The sequence below is a fragment of the Ochlerotatus camptorhynchus genome, unplaced genomic scaffold (assembly GCF_037179485.1).
Source record: "Ochlerotatus camptorhynchus isolate MF236.1 unplaced genomic scaffold, CSIRO-AGI_Acam_v1.1 ptg000151l, whole genome shotgun sequence".
Lineage (NCBI taxonomy): Eukaryota > Metazoa > Arthropoda > Insecta > Diptera > Culicidae > Ochlerotatus > Ochlerotatus camptorhynchus.
Window position 1 is genome coordinate 2,062,276 of NW_027040641.1, and position 13,332 is coordinate 2,075,607.

The following is a 13,332-nucleotide window of genomic DNA, read 5'->3' on the forward strand; positions in this document are numbered from 1 at the left end:
GGAGATCCAATTTCTTGATCAAGTCAAGTGAAATATCTTGGATTAGTACTAGACCAAAAATTAACTTTTAAAGATCACATTGAGGGCATTCAAGCCAAATGTAACAAATATATAAATTGTTTGTATCCTCTTATAACTAGGAAATCTAAATTTTGCCTGAAGAATAAACTTCAAATATTCAAAAAAGTGTTTAGACAGGCCATGCTTTAAGCTATACCAATATGGTTTTGTTGTTGCACTACCAGGAAAAAAAACCCTTCAAAGGATTCAGAACAAAGTTTAGAAGATGATTTTGAAGTTGCCTTTCTGGTACAGTATTGCAAAAATCGTTGCAATCCTCAATTGCAACGATTAATTTCTTTTATACTTAGATTGTTTTAGTTTGTAGTTTTAAGATAACAAATATTATGCTGACCTGCAGGTTTATAAAACCTGTTTAAAATACGGAATTTCCAAGGCAGAAACATTGTAAAAATAATAAATATAAATCATAACAATTAAAGCTGGTAAGTTACTGTAGTAGCTGGAGCAACTAGGTTAAAATTGAAATGTAATTGAAAAAATAATAATTTGGCATTCCTGTTACATTTTTTTTAATCTTTATTTTTGAGATTTTTAGCCTTAGGCTAGTTCATCTCTTATTTCCTGAAGAAAGAAAATGGACTTTTGTTTTGCTTTGAACCGATTCCCGGTGGCCACTTGAGTTCAATCTGGACCGTTTCAGAGCAAATCAAAGTAAGATTAGTGTAGCTTTCATTAGCAACTAGTCTCATCAAGTTTAGTTAAGAATTCATCTTAGTCTTGGCTTCAAATACTACAGTATCCCTCCGCTTATCGGACACTCGATAATTCGAATCTCATTAATCCAGAAAGTGTTAAATTAAAAAGTATAAACACGCAATTTGAATATGTATGATTGGCCCTAGATACGCATTATTATACTCAACAGTAACTTAGTGAGTATGATTCAAGATATAAAACAACGAGGACGTAAATTTTCTGAAAGTATATGAAATCACTGTGCATTTTCCAAATACAATCTACTGCGAAAAGTCAAGCTCATTCTATTTTGTCGTGACAAATGCAAACAAATTGCCACTGCCGATACCTATGGGAAACCCATCGGAGCATATAAACCGGGTTGTACCAACTGGCAACACACGCTATCCAACAGCAACCGTACCGTTTAGAGTGTTGTAAAAAAGGCTGCTGCTGCAGTACCTATGTAGCTGCAAGAAATCGATTGCATCACCCTTGTCGTCGACTGAGAAACTGACGAGTTAGCCGCTCCGCTGAGTAGGTTAGTGTGGTCGTCTGTCTCACTGCCTGCGAACTTTGTCTCTTTCAATTTGTGGGTATTCACTGGAGAACACCCCTTCCTCGCCTGTTTTTTTTTTGCGCGAATTCTTCGGAAAAGATTTCAATTGACGATTTAAGCTACTAACTTACCTCTGATTTTCTTGTCGTCTGCTTTGAGCTCGTGCAGGGTCTGGTCTGAAATGATTACGGCATACACTTGAACTACACTCTACAACTTTCAGACAAACTATTCCGAAAATCCAAATTCGAGCCGCACCAAAACTTCGACCGTGTACCGTTTCTCCCCGTTCTTGCTTCGGTAACTTTCAGGGTCAATCGCAAAAGCGCTATCACCACACGAAACACTGCCTCTTGCCTGCCTGGTGCCAGCTCACCGCCGATAAGGGTTTATACAATCTTGCTTGTCTCAAAAGAAGGGCGTCCCGCTTTACCACCGAACGAACGGGACTGTTAATACTGATAACCACTCCTGTATATTGGGACAACGGGGCACTGACACTATGGCAGCTTCTTTTTCTCCGTCATCAGACAATGGATTCGGTAATCATAAAACGCACGTGAGAGAGTACAGGGATCGATTAGCCACTATACCTACCTATACTCCTCTGACTAACGGTACCACAATTCCGCCCAGAAAAAAAAAACAATAGCAAGCAAATAAAAACTTAAAAACACTAGAAAGCAGTTTTGTAACAATTTCGGGAGCGAGGGTTTCTGCGGGCGTATAGGAACGTAAGATGACTGTGGTGTGGCCTTGTTGCGTTTTATTTTCTGCGATTATCTTCACTACACTCAATTTTTTTCCCTTTCGACACCGTCAACGCACAGTTATTACGTCCAACACTACTCGCGAAATCTCGGCGACTGTGCTCTCGCGATTCTCCGCTACTCCGAGCTGTTGATTCCGTTCTCCGGAGTCCGGACACTCTTTCTTTTGTCGATTTTGACGGATTACCTCCAGAAAACTGACGGAACGAGTTGACGTTTCTCTTGTTTTCGTCCGTTAGCGCGCCCTAGTGGCTGGTTCTGAAATTTGCCAGTGCGGTTGCCAGACGACAGGGTGTGTTTAGAAGGTAGGACATGCCGATGTTTGTTAAATCCAAGTTTGAATCGACCACTTCGGTGCTGCAGTGGGAGCTCATGTATCAAACTGAATTGAAAAATCCAACTTAAACCAAGGGGGGGAGGTGGCTGTCCAATACGAAAAATCGTCGCCTACCTCGCATAACTGGTTCCAAACGTAAACAAGCCATAAGAAACCTACAGCGTTTGTTTACGTTTGGAACCAGTTTCATACAAAATGATCAGTAGGCTGATTTGACAGCACGTCCCCCCCCAGACTTAAACTCATGCGCGCCTGGTGGCAGGAATAAGCACTAACCGACGGTGATAAGTCTGTGACAGCCCTTGAAAATTTCATTGATTGTTTGCAAAATTATTTAATTTCAATGTAATTTCATGAAAATTTCTTGTCAGCATGGATGAATCTTGTACAAAATGCATAAAACTATTTTGTAATGCATTGTTCTTAAATAGAAAGCTACTTCAAGAGTTATAAATTACTGAAAACATGTTAAGGTTTGAAATCATCTGCCGATTAAACAACAGACAAAGTTGGCCGACTAAATCAATCGACGAAAAACTATTAAATAGGCCGATTGCTCGGTGTAGCACCAGACGAAAAACGATTTAATCTGCTGATTAATACACCGACTGAAATTAATTTTTAAGTGGCAATAGATTTAGTCTGTGGACGAATCGGGTGATTTGGATGATGTTTGTATATTTGGAAGATATTTTCGAAACAAAGCACGATAAAATTCAGCATTATATACCATTATTACGAGTACTACTTTTTTGCTCGGATCATGTTTTGACTTCCACAGAAACTCGCTAGAATAAATAGAAAATAATAGTTTTTTGGTTGAAATTTCAAAAATGTATTCAGTTTGACACATTATTTCGGACTTATCACCGCTGCGATTGCAGCGTCACGGTGGTCGATTGAAACATGGATTTGTCAATTGAGAAATCCAACTTAAACTCCTGCGCACCTGGTGGCAGGAATAAACACTAACCGGCGGTGATAAGTCTGTGACAGCCCTTGACAATTCTATTGATTGTTTGATAAATTGTTTAATTTCAATGTAATTTCATGCAAATTTCTTGTTAGAATCCTAGGGGCAAGTCAGCTGTACTCTGAGCTAATATATTAATATTGAGTAGCTGTGAGTTACTTGTAGCTACTCAAAAAATAACAAAGTAGCCTTAATTTAACTTTTTTTTAATCTGTCGTATTTACAAACAAAATAACGTCAGTCCGAGCGTCAGCCATCATGAACAGTTTTGTTAAAGAATTAGTTTTAGATTTCTGTATTAAAGAGACTTTCAGTTGCAGTTTTGTTTAAATACAAGTAAGTTATTTTTCTCTCTAAAACAAACTTTCTTTTTTAAGTATAGATACTGCTACAAACTGAAAACGTGTGTCTAAATTCCAACATCGATCATACAAACTCCAACAACTTATATGGATTTACAGGAATGATCAGGGAATGATTGCATAGTTCGTCATGCTATTATTTGAGCATCCGGTAGTAACGAAAAGGATGGTGTTTTAACTAATACTCTGCACTGATACCGTTGTTAAGTTTTACCCTGATTAAAACCCGTATTATTATTTCCAGATCATCAAGAGCTATTCCTGTTTTGTTTGCGTTAGTAGAACTACAAATATGCAAAAAATAAAGGAAAGAAACCTGATCAACTATGGTGAGTCTATGTACATGTAGTTACGGACCTGCAGCATTTTGAACTACCTGCACATCCCTGTCAAATGACCACCTCAAATTTAGACAATTAAAGCTGACTCACATATACACATCATATCGTCGTTCGAATGTGTTCAAAATTTTGAAATTGTCCTTAAATGCAATTATGAAGAAATAAATGATGATTTTTTATTTTGTTTTACAGCTTATTAGTTTCTTTCAGAAAATTTTCAATTATATATTACACTTTATCCATAAAAACTCATGGATTTTCATAAACTAATGGCACGGTTGTCGCTGGGGGCAAGACAGCTTTCGATCATAAATAAAACCGGAGTTAATTTTGAGTAACTCTGAGTAAATCACGTTGCTCAATATCTTATATACACATAGCAACCTGATTGTTATATTGAAAATAATGTTGAAAACTATGCTGTCAAGCAAAGTAAATTGAAGTGCTTTCTTGGAATTTCAATAATTTCAATTCTTAGAGCAATATAGTTTGCGTTTATATTTTGTTTTTAATTTCCAGAAACTCAATGAAAACCTCGATGAAAACGAAATTTACACAAATATTTAAAAATAATAGAGTACATACAGGAAGCTGCATGATTTTCCAAAAATATAAAAATACAGTGTCTTCCCATTATTGGTAACATATGATTTTTGCATGTTATGCTATCTATAAATTCATTGAAAGCTCATATTCGATAGAGTCAGTGTATAATGAGTCACGCCAAGAGAAAAACAGTTGAACTCGCATCACGATTTTCGAAGGATTCCCTTTCTTTTCACTTGGCAACAGAGGACTTCTACATCAACTTCAAATGACTTCTAGCTAGAAAAAAAAATTGCGGCTGTAGTGAATCATTATATCAGTGATTTTGTCAAATTATCTTATCAAACAATAGTAGAAATTCTCATTACTGATCATTAGCAAACGTATCCCATGACAATTTAATGCTCACTGCGTGTTTATGATCATTTCTTCAATTTTATTTTATATTTTATTGCAATACCTTTCGTGGACCTTTCATAGCATCGTAATGTTTGTTTACTTTGCACAATAGGTAGCCGGTTTGACAGTTCAATAGGTAGACTTGGCTTCACTCTTGGCGTGACTCATTATACACCGATTCTAATATTCGATTTATGATATTACTCGATCATTCTTTACACTGAGGAAATTCTTCATATTTCGTTTATGTGCCACACACATAGATTTTACAATTTGATTACACAAATGAAATTTATGTGTGGGACACATAAAAAGCTTCCATTCTGCCTGCAATAAATTTTATGTGTGGTCACACATGGCCATTATGGATAGTGTCAGATGAATTTCATTTGTAGGTTTATATGTATTTGTTTATATTATTTTGAAATATTCAGGCTGGTATTCTATTTTATACAAATAAAACTAAAAATCCAATGTACCATGATATATTAATTCTCGGTCACTACATACGGAACAGAAACGTTTCAAAGTGCTGTAAACGCTAGTGAAATGGGCGTAAAAAAAAGCGTTCGATGGCAACTGAAAATAGAATTGAATTCAAGATTAGCAACTCTAACCATAAAAATCATCCCAAAACTTACAAGTTGTCCAAGCCGCCGTGCTCAACCAACGAAAGCGCTGGGATGTAGGACATATCCACAGACCGGTAAACCAGGATATCCATTCACTTCCAGCCCCATCTAGGCATGTAATCCCACAAGCTGTTGATCAATTGGCATCAAAACTGAAACAAAATATTCAATTACTCATATTTCTCCAGGGAAATTTAATCATATTTACCAACAAATTATGATAACAGCTTCAGATAAAACAATATTTTCTAGAAGTAGTATTTCTAAAAAGAGCTTATGATCACCATTTTGAAGTTTGCTTTCCGTGGCCCAGCAGCCGGTGTATTTTTTTGCATGTGTGTCCACACATATTTTTTGCTATTTGCCACCACATATGATGTTCATTTGAAATACACATACTTGGTATATGTATTGCATATGAAGTTTATGTTTTGTTTATAAAATGTATGTGTGGAATGTTTTTTAAAAAGTATGTGTGTTTCATCAGTGTAGGGATCAGACGCTTGATATTTCATGAAATGTTGTGCTCTGGGCACAACTTTGAGGAAATAAACATATGAGGCCGTGTTTCCAAAAACGGTACGGCACTGTTTTTGGTTGTTGGCCATGGACTGATTATTAATGTTAAGGTTCCACAAAGGGTAAATAATTTGTTTACTTCTTCTTTTTGAAATATCCTTCGATAATCATTACCTGAATGTATTGGGAAAATTCATTGGAAGTGTATGTCCACACGCCAAAACTGCTCATGTTTCATAACTATCAACTGGTATGGTGACGAAAATTTAACCATCTTTTTTCTTCCTGCATTTATTATATTTCAATACAACAGAAAATGTGATGTATGTGTATACTAATGATGCTGATTAAAGAATATTTCAAAAATAAGAAGAATACAAATTTAAATGTTGAACCTTAACAAACTCCACGAAGCTGGCCAGAGCTGACCTAATCTGGCCTAGAATCAGCAGCTCACATAATATACCACAATAAGCAGTCAAAGACCAATTAATTATATGATTTGAGTAGTAGCTATACTGAAGATCCGAGAGATGTCGCCTCTCAGTGGTAGGAAAATCATTTTTACAGTATGGAGAATATCAGAAAATCCACGATTTGTGACTAAACATGCTTTCACAGAAGGAAACAAATAAACGAGTGTTTACCTTATCACCATAGTAACAACAATCAATACGAAACTAACGATTTTAAATTGGCTCACCACTTTAGTAGCCTATTGGTCCCAAGCAAACGATTAACGTACCCTATTCTAGTTGAAATTCTATTACTACACTATGTTTGTTTTGATTCGCTATGAAAGTTTGACAGATAACATCAGGGGTGTGTGGATTCATGCAGAATATGCAGGGGTGAGTGAAATAGCTTGGGACTGCTTGGGACCGTTGTTCTGGTACTGAGTGAGCCAAAAATAATAATGATTTTCTTCGTGACCCAGTGGTCTTAGAGTTACCTCTATGATAGTAATGTACTCGTGCAATTTTTGAGCATCTAAAACTGCCCATAAAGACGGTAATAAATAAAAACTGAAAATTTGCATGCATTTCCAAAAGGTTTCCTACCATTCCCATACATTCGAAAGTGACTGGCCCTCTGGATGTGGATGATGTCAAAAACAACAAAACATGATTAATTCTATTGACCACTAAGGAAGTTTAAAGCTCAGGTTGTACCGAGGGTTGTACCAACAATCAATACGAAACTAACGATTTTAAATTGGCTCACTACTTGACTAGCCTATTGGTCCCAAGCAAACGATTAACGTATCCCATTCTAGTTGAAATTCTAGTATACCAAGAAGATTTATCACGATTTTGAAGATTTCCTGCAAAAAAATGATGCGCGATGCAAGTTGATGCGAGAAATGAAAGAAGATTTTTCGAAGATTTATTCGGTAGTGTAAGATTTTTTGAGCATCTAGAATCGAGATTTAGATGTGTCGCACCCTCGTTTTTTACTGTAAATTTTTCAAATGCCATGATTTTCATTGTTGTGAACCATGAATTTGGGATTGGGATTTTATGGTAATGGACAAAAATGTCCAATGTTTTGACAATAAATAACATGGTTACAATAGGTCATATGAATAAAAGCAAGTCTTTACTCATGAGCAACCCAGTTTGAGGAAAGTAATCTGTTTGAGCATTTACTCAAATTCGTATGAACAAAGTTGTACTTTACTCGGAGTAAGTTCGAATTTCGAACATAGCTTTACCATAGAGGTAACTTTAAGACTAGAAGGTCCTGAAATAACGTGCTCAACTTTTTGGCTCAGCTCTGGTACTCTCTTCGGTCCCAAGCTAATCGATTCACCCCTCGACACATAGGAAAAACCAATAACCCCTCATTTTATCTGTCAAACTTTCATAGCGAATCAAAACAAACATTGCGTAGTACTAGAATTTCGACTAGAATGGGGTTCGTTAATCGTTTGCTTGGGACCAATAGGCTAGTCCAGTAGTGAGCCAATTTAAAATCGTTAGTTTCGTATTGATTGTTGGCTTTACTCTGTCAAAAAGCTGTTTGTTTTGATTTGATTTTCTTTGATAGAAGGAATATTTTTGGATGCAAAATAGAAGTGCCCGAAGAAGCTTTACGGGAAAATGGCTGAGGATTCCTTCAACGAGGAATATCTGGAGGAAAATCAGAATCAGAGTAAGAATTTTTTTCCCCACAGTACTGAAAAATGATTTATAACTTACGCCGTTTCCATTATTTTTAGGTGAGGATGATGAAAATGGGAACCAGACTCTAACGGAAGGCACAACTGCTGAGATAAAAAGTATTCAAGATGCGAAGTTCTGATATCCTTCGGAAAAACGCTGCTGGAAAAATCTCAAGTGCCGACGATGAAGCAAAAGAAAAAAACTGCCATGCATGAAGTGTGTATCCAGATCTAGGGGCAAGCCAGCTGTACTCAAAGTTAATATTTTTGCTCCGAGTAAATTTGAGTAACTCATAATTACTCAAGAATGATCAAAGTAGTCTGGCCTTATGTATATTCATCAACAAATACAAACTACAATGTGAATAAACATTATGTGTCAGTGGAGGAGGAGAATCAGAATTATTTTATTATATTCTTGATACAAATCTTTATTTAATCAATTGAATTCATTCACAGCATGAAATATAAGAATTTTGCTTTGAAGGGAAATAAGGTAAAAAATGCCATATCCGAAGATGGCTTCACATGAAAACTGTATCCGTATCACCCAGGTAGACGTAATTTATGAGACCTTCATGTGCTTGGCAAATCAGAGGTTCTGCACGTCTACAATTGCAAATTGCATCATCTCAAATAGGAATGAATAAGTTGAGAATTCAAGATTGATGTGAACTTGATTTGGATTTATGGAAACTTAAAATTTTAAATATGGTTATACAATGACAATGTATTGTTTTCTATTAATCTCGGGTCGAACTTAGTGACAATTGAAATGCTTATAGTTAATTTATCTGAAAATCATGACAACCAGCAACCAAATGGATTATGTTTCTATACTTCTCTGAATGCCCAAGTATTAGTGCAGAACTATGAGGTTACTGCCTCAAAGTTCTGTACTAATTCTTGGGCATTCAGACAAAAGTAGTAGTAGTAGTAGTAGTAGTAGTAGTAGTAGTAGTAGTAGTAGTCGTAACTTTGATGCCTTTCGAATATTCAAACTAGGGTCAATTTAACCAAATTTATCATATTTTGAATCTGCAAATGCTATGGTCAACGTCGACCGATAACAGCCTGCACTAGATTTGGTTGAAAACGGCTTACAAAGGATTTGAACGAAACAGTAGGAAGGTCATGTGATCTATCTATGGATGATTATCCAGTGTAAACCATCATTTACTCTCGTTATTTTCGACAATGAGAAGCTGCAGAATTTAGGAATATTTATCACCGTTGAACGTCTTTCTTTGACAGTTGGGGAATAAACACAACAAGGTTGCTGTGTTACCGTGCATCGCTTGTTGAGCAACTCGAGTTACTCAGAGTTGCTCAAAATTAACTCAAATTTTACTCATGATCAAAAGCTGTCTTGCCCCCAGATCCAGATGCTAGTCCAACACGGGATCAATATGACTGTTCGGCAAGTCATGAAGAAAATCAACAACATGAAGCAAAGGATCAAGGTAAAAACGGATCGCAGACAAACTGGAAACCGAAAAATTATTTTGAACGAGTTGGAAAGAAAGTTTTTTTGATTTAATGGGAGGAGTCGAAAACCCCAGTACTAGCAAACGTTCATGTAAGTACAATTACTGTTAAAATAAGTTGAAGGTCGCAAAATTTGAAGTAGCGGTGAATTTGAACTTGGCAAACGAAGAATCACTTACTGTAAATACTAGTTTAAATTAGTTAATATGTTGTTTTCTATTCATAAAAACATTTTTAACGTACCGATGGACTAAGTAATTACAAACAAAGAAAACTTCACGATTAATTCAGATGGTGGCTCGATTGGGGTCTCGGCGAAAAGTGGAAGTGTTACTCCGCAGACTACAGAGATACCTCCACATGAAAATACTTCTGAAGACGAATCCTCAGATGATCTACATGGAAGTGTTCTCAGAAAACAGGTGGGCCCATTATCTATAAGTTCTATGCACATGATCTAGAAGTCCAATGCTACCATTATAAACTGCTCCAATGCCTGGAATTTCAAACGCTACCGCCTGGAATGGTTGCTTGAAACGTGGGAGACTAATACGTATAACAGCAGTATGGACTTGATCTACATGTCTATGTCTATTATCTGCAAATCCTGTGAACTTATTTAGAACATTATTTCTGGTTTCTTTTCAGATGACACGACAAAGACATCCAATTCAAAGCATCGGTCAAAAAACGATTCTTGAAGAACAACTCAAACTGATAAAAGCTCAACAGGAATACACGGCGCAATTACAGACCCAACAAAATGAGCGCCACGAGAAAGAAATGGAGCTGTTGGTGCTCAAAAGAAAGCTAACGTTGTTGAAGATACGGAAGATTGAAGATTCCTAGACTACTACAATGCACCCTGACTTATAACGAATATACGTTATGCATGAGTACACCACCATTTAGAACGTATAGTTCGTCTAATTGAACATAGCGTTTGCAGTGCAAGATAAGACGAATTCACGTTGTATCTGGGGTACTCGTGTAAAACGTATATTCCTTATTAGTCAGGTAAGACAGTAGGCTACTATCATCAACAAAAATAAAACAAAAATCTTTTAGTTATACATGAGTATAAGACTTTGTATTTTCCTGGTTTAACAAACATGGTCACCTAGCAAATATGATGCAATAGCATCACGGCGTTTTTGTCCTCGTTGTAGCGCTGTATTTTCTATAACGGTTGATGCAGGAACGGCTATGTCGTACGTTGTAGTCTCATCTAGTTCAAAGTCCCTATCATTTAGATACTTTGCTGCATTGTGTAAAATAAAACAAGCAGCTATCATGCGAGGATTTTTTTCAGTTTTTACGCGTACCTTTGATTGTAAGATAGAAAATCTTTGTTTCACTTGACCAAAAACACGTTCAATAATTACTCTTTCCCTTGTGTGAATCACGTTAAACATTTTTTGTGAGGATGTTACAGGATCTCGATATGGTTTCATCATCCATGGGGTGAGTGGGTAAGCTTCATCAGCCAAAAGAAGTGCGCCAGATGCATTGTCCTGTATGATATCGAAGATATCAGAATTTCTCCATATTCGAGCATCATGTACTGAACCAGCCCATTCGCAATCAACACTTGTAAACTGTTCAGTAGCATTGCATGTTGCTTGTACATTGAAGGAGTTTAATCCTTTCCTATTGACAAATTCATCTTTGTAGTTACCTGGGCGTTTGATCAAAATATGAGTGCAATCTATGGCACCTATGGCGCTGGGGAATCGATATTTTCTCTGCCATGACTTCTTTTCTTGTTCCATCTCCACCGCTGTATTAGGAAAGTGTATCCATTCGGCTGATTTATCCGAGGGGGGCGACACATCTAAATCTCAAGTTTAGATGGTCAACAAATCTAACACTAGCGAATCAATCTTCGAACAATCTTCTTTCATTTGTCGCATCTACTTGCATCGCTCATCAATTTTTTGCAGGAAATCTTCAGAATCGTCATCAATCTTCTTTCTATCTACTCAGCGTGCGTGCAGCTAGCCACAGCAAAACACAATCTTTTTTGCATCGTAGATAGAGTCGTCCCCCTCGGATTTATCGACGATCGCCTTACAAACGGACCATATCGTTTTGCACACTGTAGTTTGATGGACGCCTAAATCTTCGCCCACACCTACCTGTGGGTGAATGAAACAATGTATAAACGCGCTCTCATTTTCACAAAAATTAAATGTTACCTGGAATCCGGGATCACCCACGTATCTTAAAAAACACTTCATCCTTTGTCTGTTTGATAATGCACCACCTCGGGTTTCTGAATTATCTTCCAAAAATGTTTGCGCCAAAAAGTCAACATTTTCTCGAGTAAACCGGTAGAGTTCCTCGAAGTTATCATCATCTCCCACTCGCCGAGTTTTATAAATCTTTACTGAACGATTCTGATTTTGATATATACCGTCAACGTCAACTACCATTGGAAATGGTAAATTAACAAAATCTCCCAAGTACATTTTATACCGTATATTTCACTCACAAAACACGCGAGTTCACCACTTCGATTTCATCTGAGCATGCCCAACAGGTGACTCAGGATTAAGTGAGTATATACTTGGTTCTTACAATTTTATTCATATGGATTTAGATGTTCGAAAACTAAATACTCAAATCTCAGCTTTTGTCATATCAACGTGAGCAAATACTCAAGTAAAAGGTTTGACGTTTGGATTTTAGCAAAGTAAAAGCTTTTACTCACTTTATTCATATGACCTAATGACAATGAAAATCATTGTATTGCTGATTGCATCTGAAACTGAACTGTCACAAAAATGCAAAAAGTGTGATAAAAGTGCACGTTTCCGTCGAATCGTTTTGATGTCTTTGGAGCACTTATTGCTTGCAGCATAAAAAATAAGTGCACCGAAGACACCAAGATGATTAGACGTAAACTCGCAATTTAATCATACTTTTTAATAATTGAAAACGCGCTGATTAGTCCAGTTAGATTTTTTTTACGGGTGGTGCTTCCATATATGTATGATTAGAAAAATTAAGATTTATAAAATTGTCCCAGCGGTTATGATCTTCCGCATTTTTAATGTGTGGTTATTTCAGCTGCAAATCAGTTCAAATCTGAAGATAATCGAAAAATAAGGCGACTCCCGATGGAAATTTGCAAGTTGTGCAATAAAATGTACGTTATTTTACGATTTGAAAATCGTCATTTATTTATTTCGTCAAGCAATATTATCATATTATGATGTAAACAAATGGATTGGATGACATTTCCTCTCAAAATCGGCTAGCGCACTCTTCATTGATGGTGCATAAAACGAGCCTATTGGTCCCAAGCAACCCGATTACCGTACCCCATTCTAGTCGAAATTCTAGTATGTACTACACTATGTTTGTTTTGATTCGCTATGAAAGTTTGACAGATAAAATGCGGGATTCGTGGATTTTTCTATGTTTCGAGGGGTGCATCGATACGCTTGGGACCGAAGAGAGTACCAGAGCTGAGCCAAA

At 36.6% G+C, this 13,332-nt stretch overlaps 2 protein-coding genes across 5 annotated transcripts in view; both read right to left on the reverse strand.

Moving 5' to 3' along the window:
• Nucleotides 1-2,238, reverse strand: part of Ctr1A (Copper transporter 1A) — a 142,110-nt gene extending 139,872 nt beyond the window's left edge. For 3 of the 4 annotated variants that reach the window (XM_065221994.1, XM_065221993.1, XM_065221986.1), the window contains exon 1: nt 1,450-2,238. The gene's annotated coding sequence lies outside the window, so the exon portion shown is untranslated. The remainder of the gene's footprint in view (nt 1-1,449) is intronic. The other variant, XM_065221987.1, reaches the window with a different exon arrangement.
• Nucleotides 2,239-10,952: 8,714 nt separating this feature from the next.
• LOC135701233 (putative nuclease HARBI1) lies at nt 10,953-12,383 on the reverse strand. Its single transcript, XM_065222007.1, has 3 exons — nt 12,048-12,383; nt 11,899-11,987; nt 10,953-11,655 (listed from the first exon to the last, which is right to left on the reverse strand). The coding sequence occupies exons 1-3, from the start codon at nt 12,318-12,320 to the stop codon at nt 10,953-10,955; spliced, it is 1,065 nt and encodes a 354-aa protein (XP_065078079.1). The 5' UTR covers nt 12,321-12,383.
• Nucleotides 12,384-13,332: the final 949 nt, after the last annotated feature.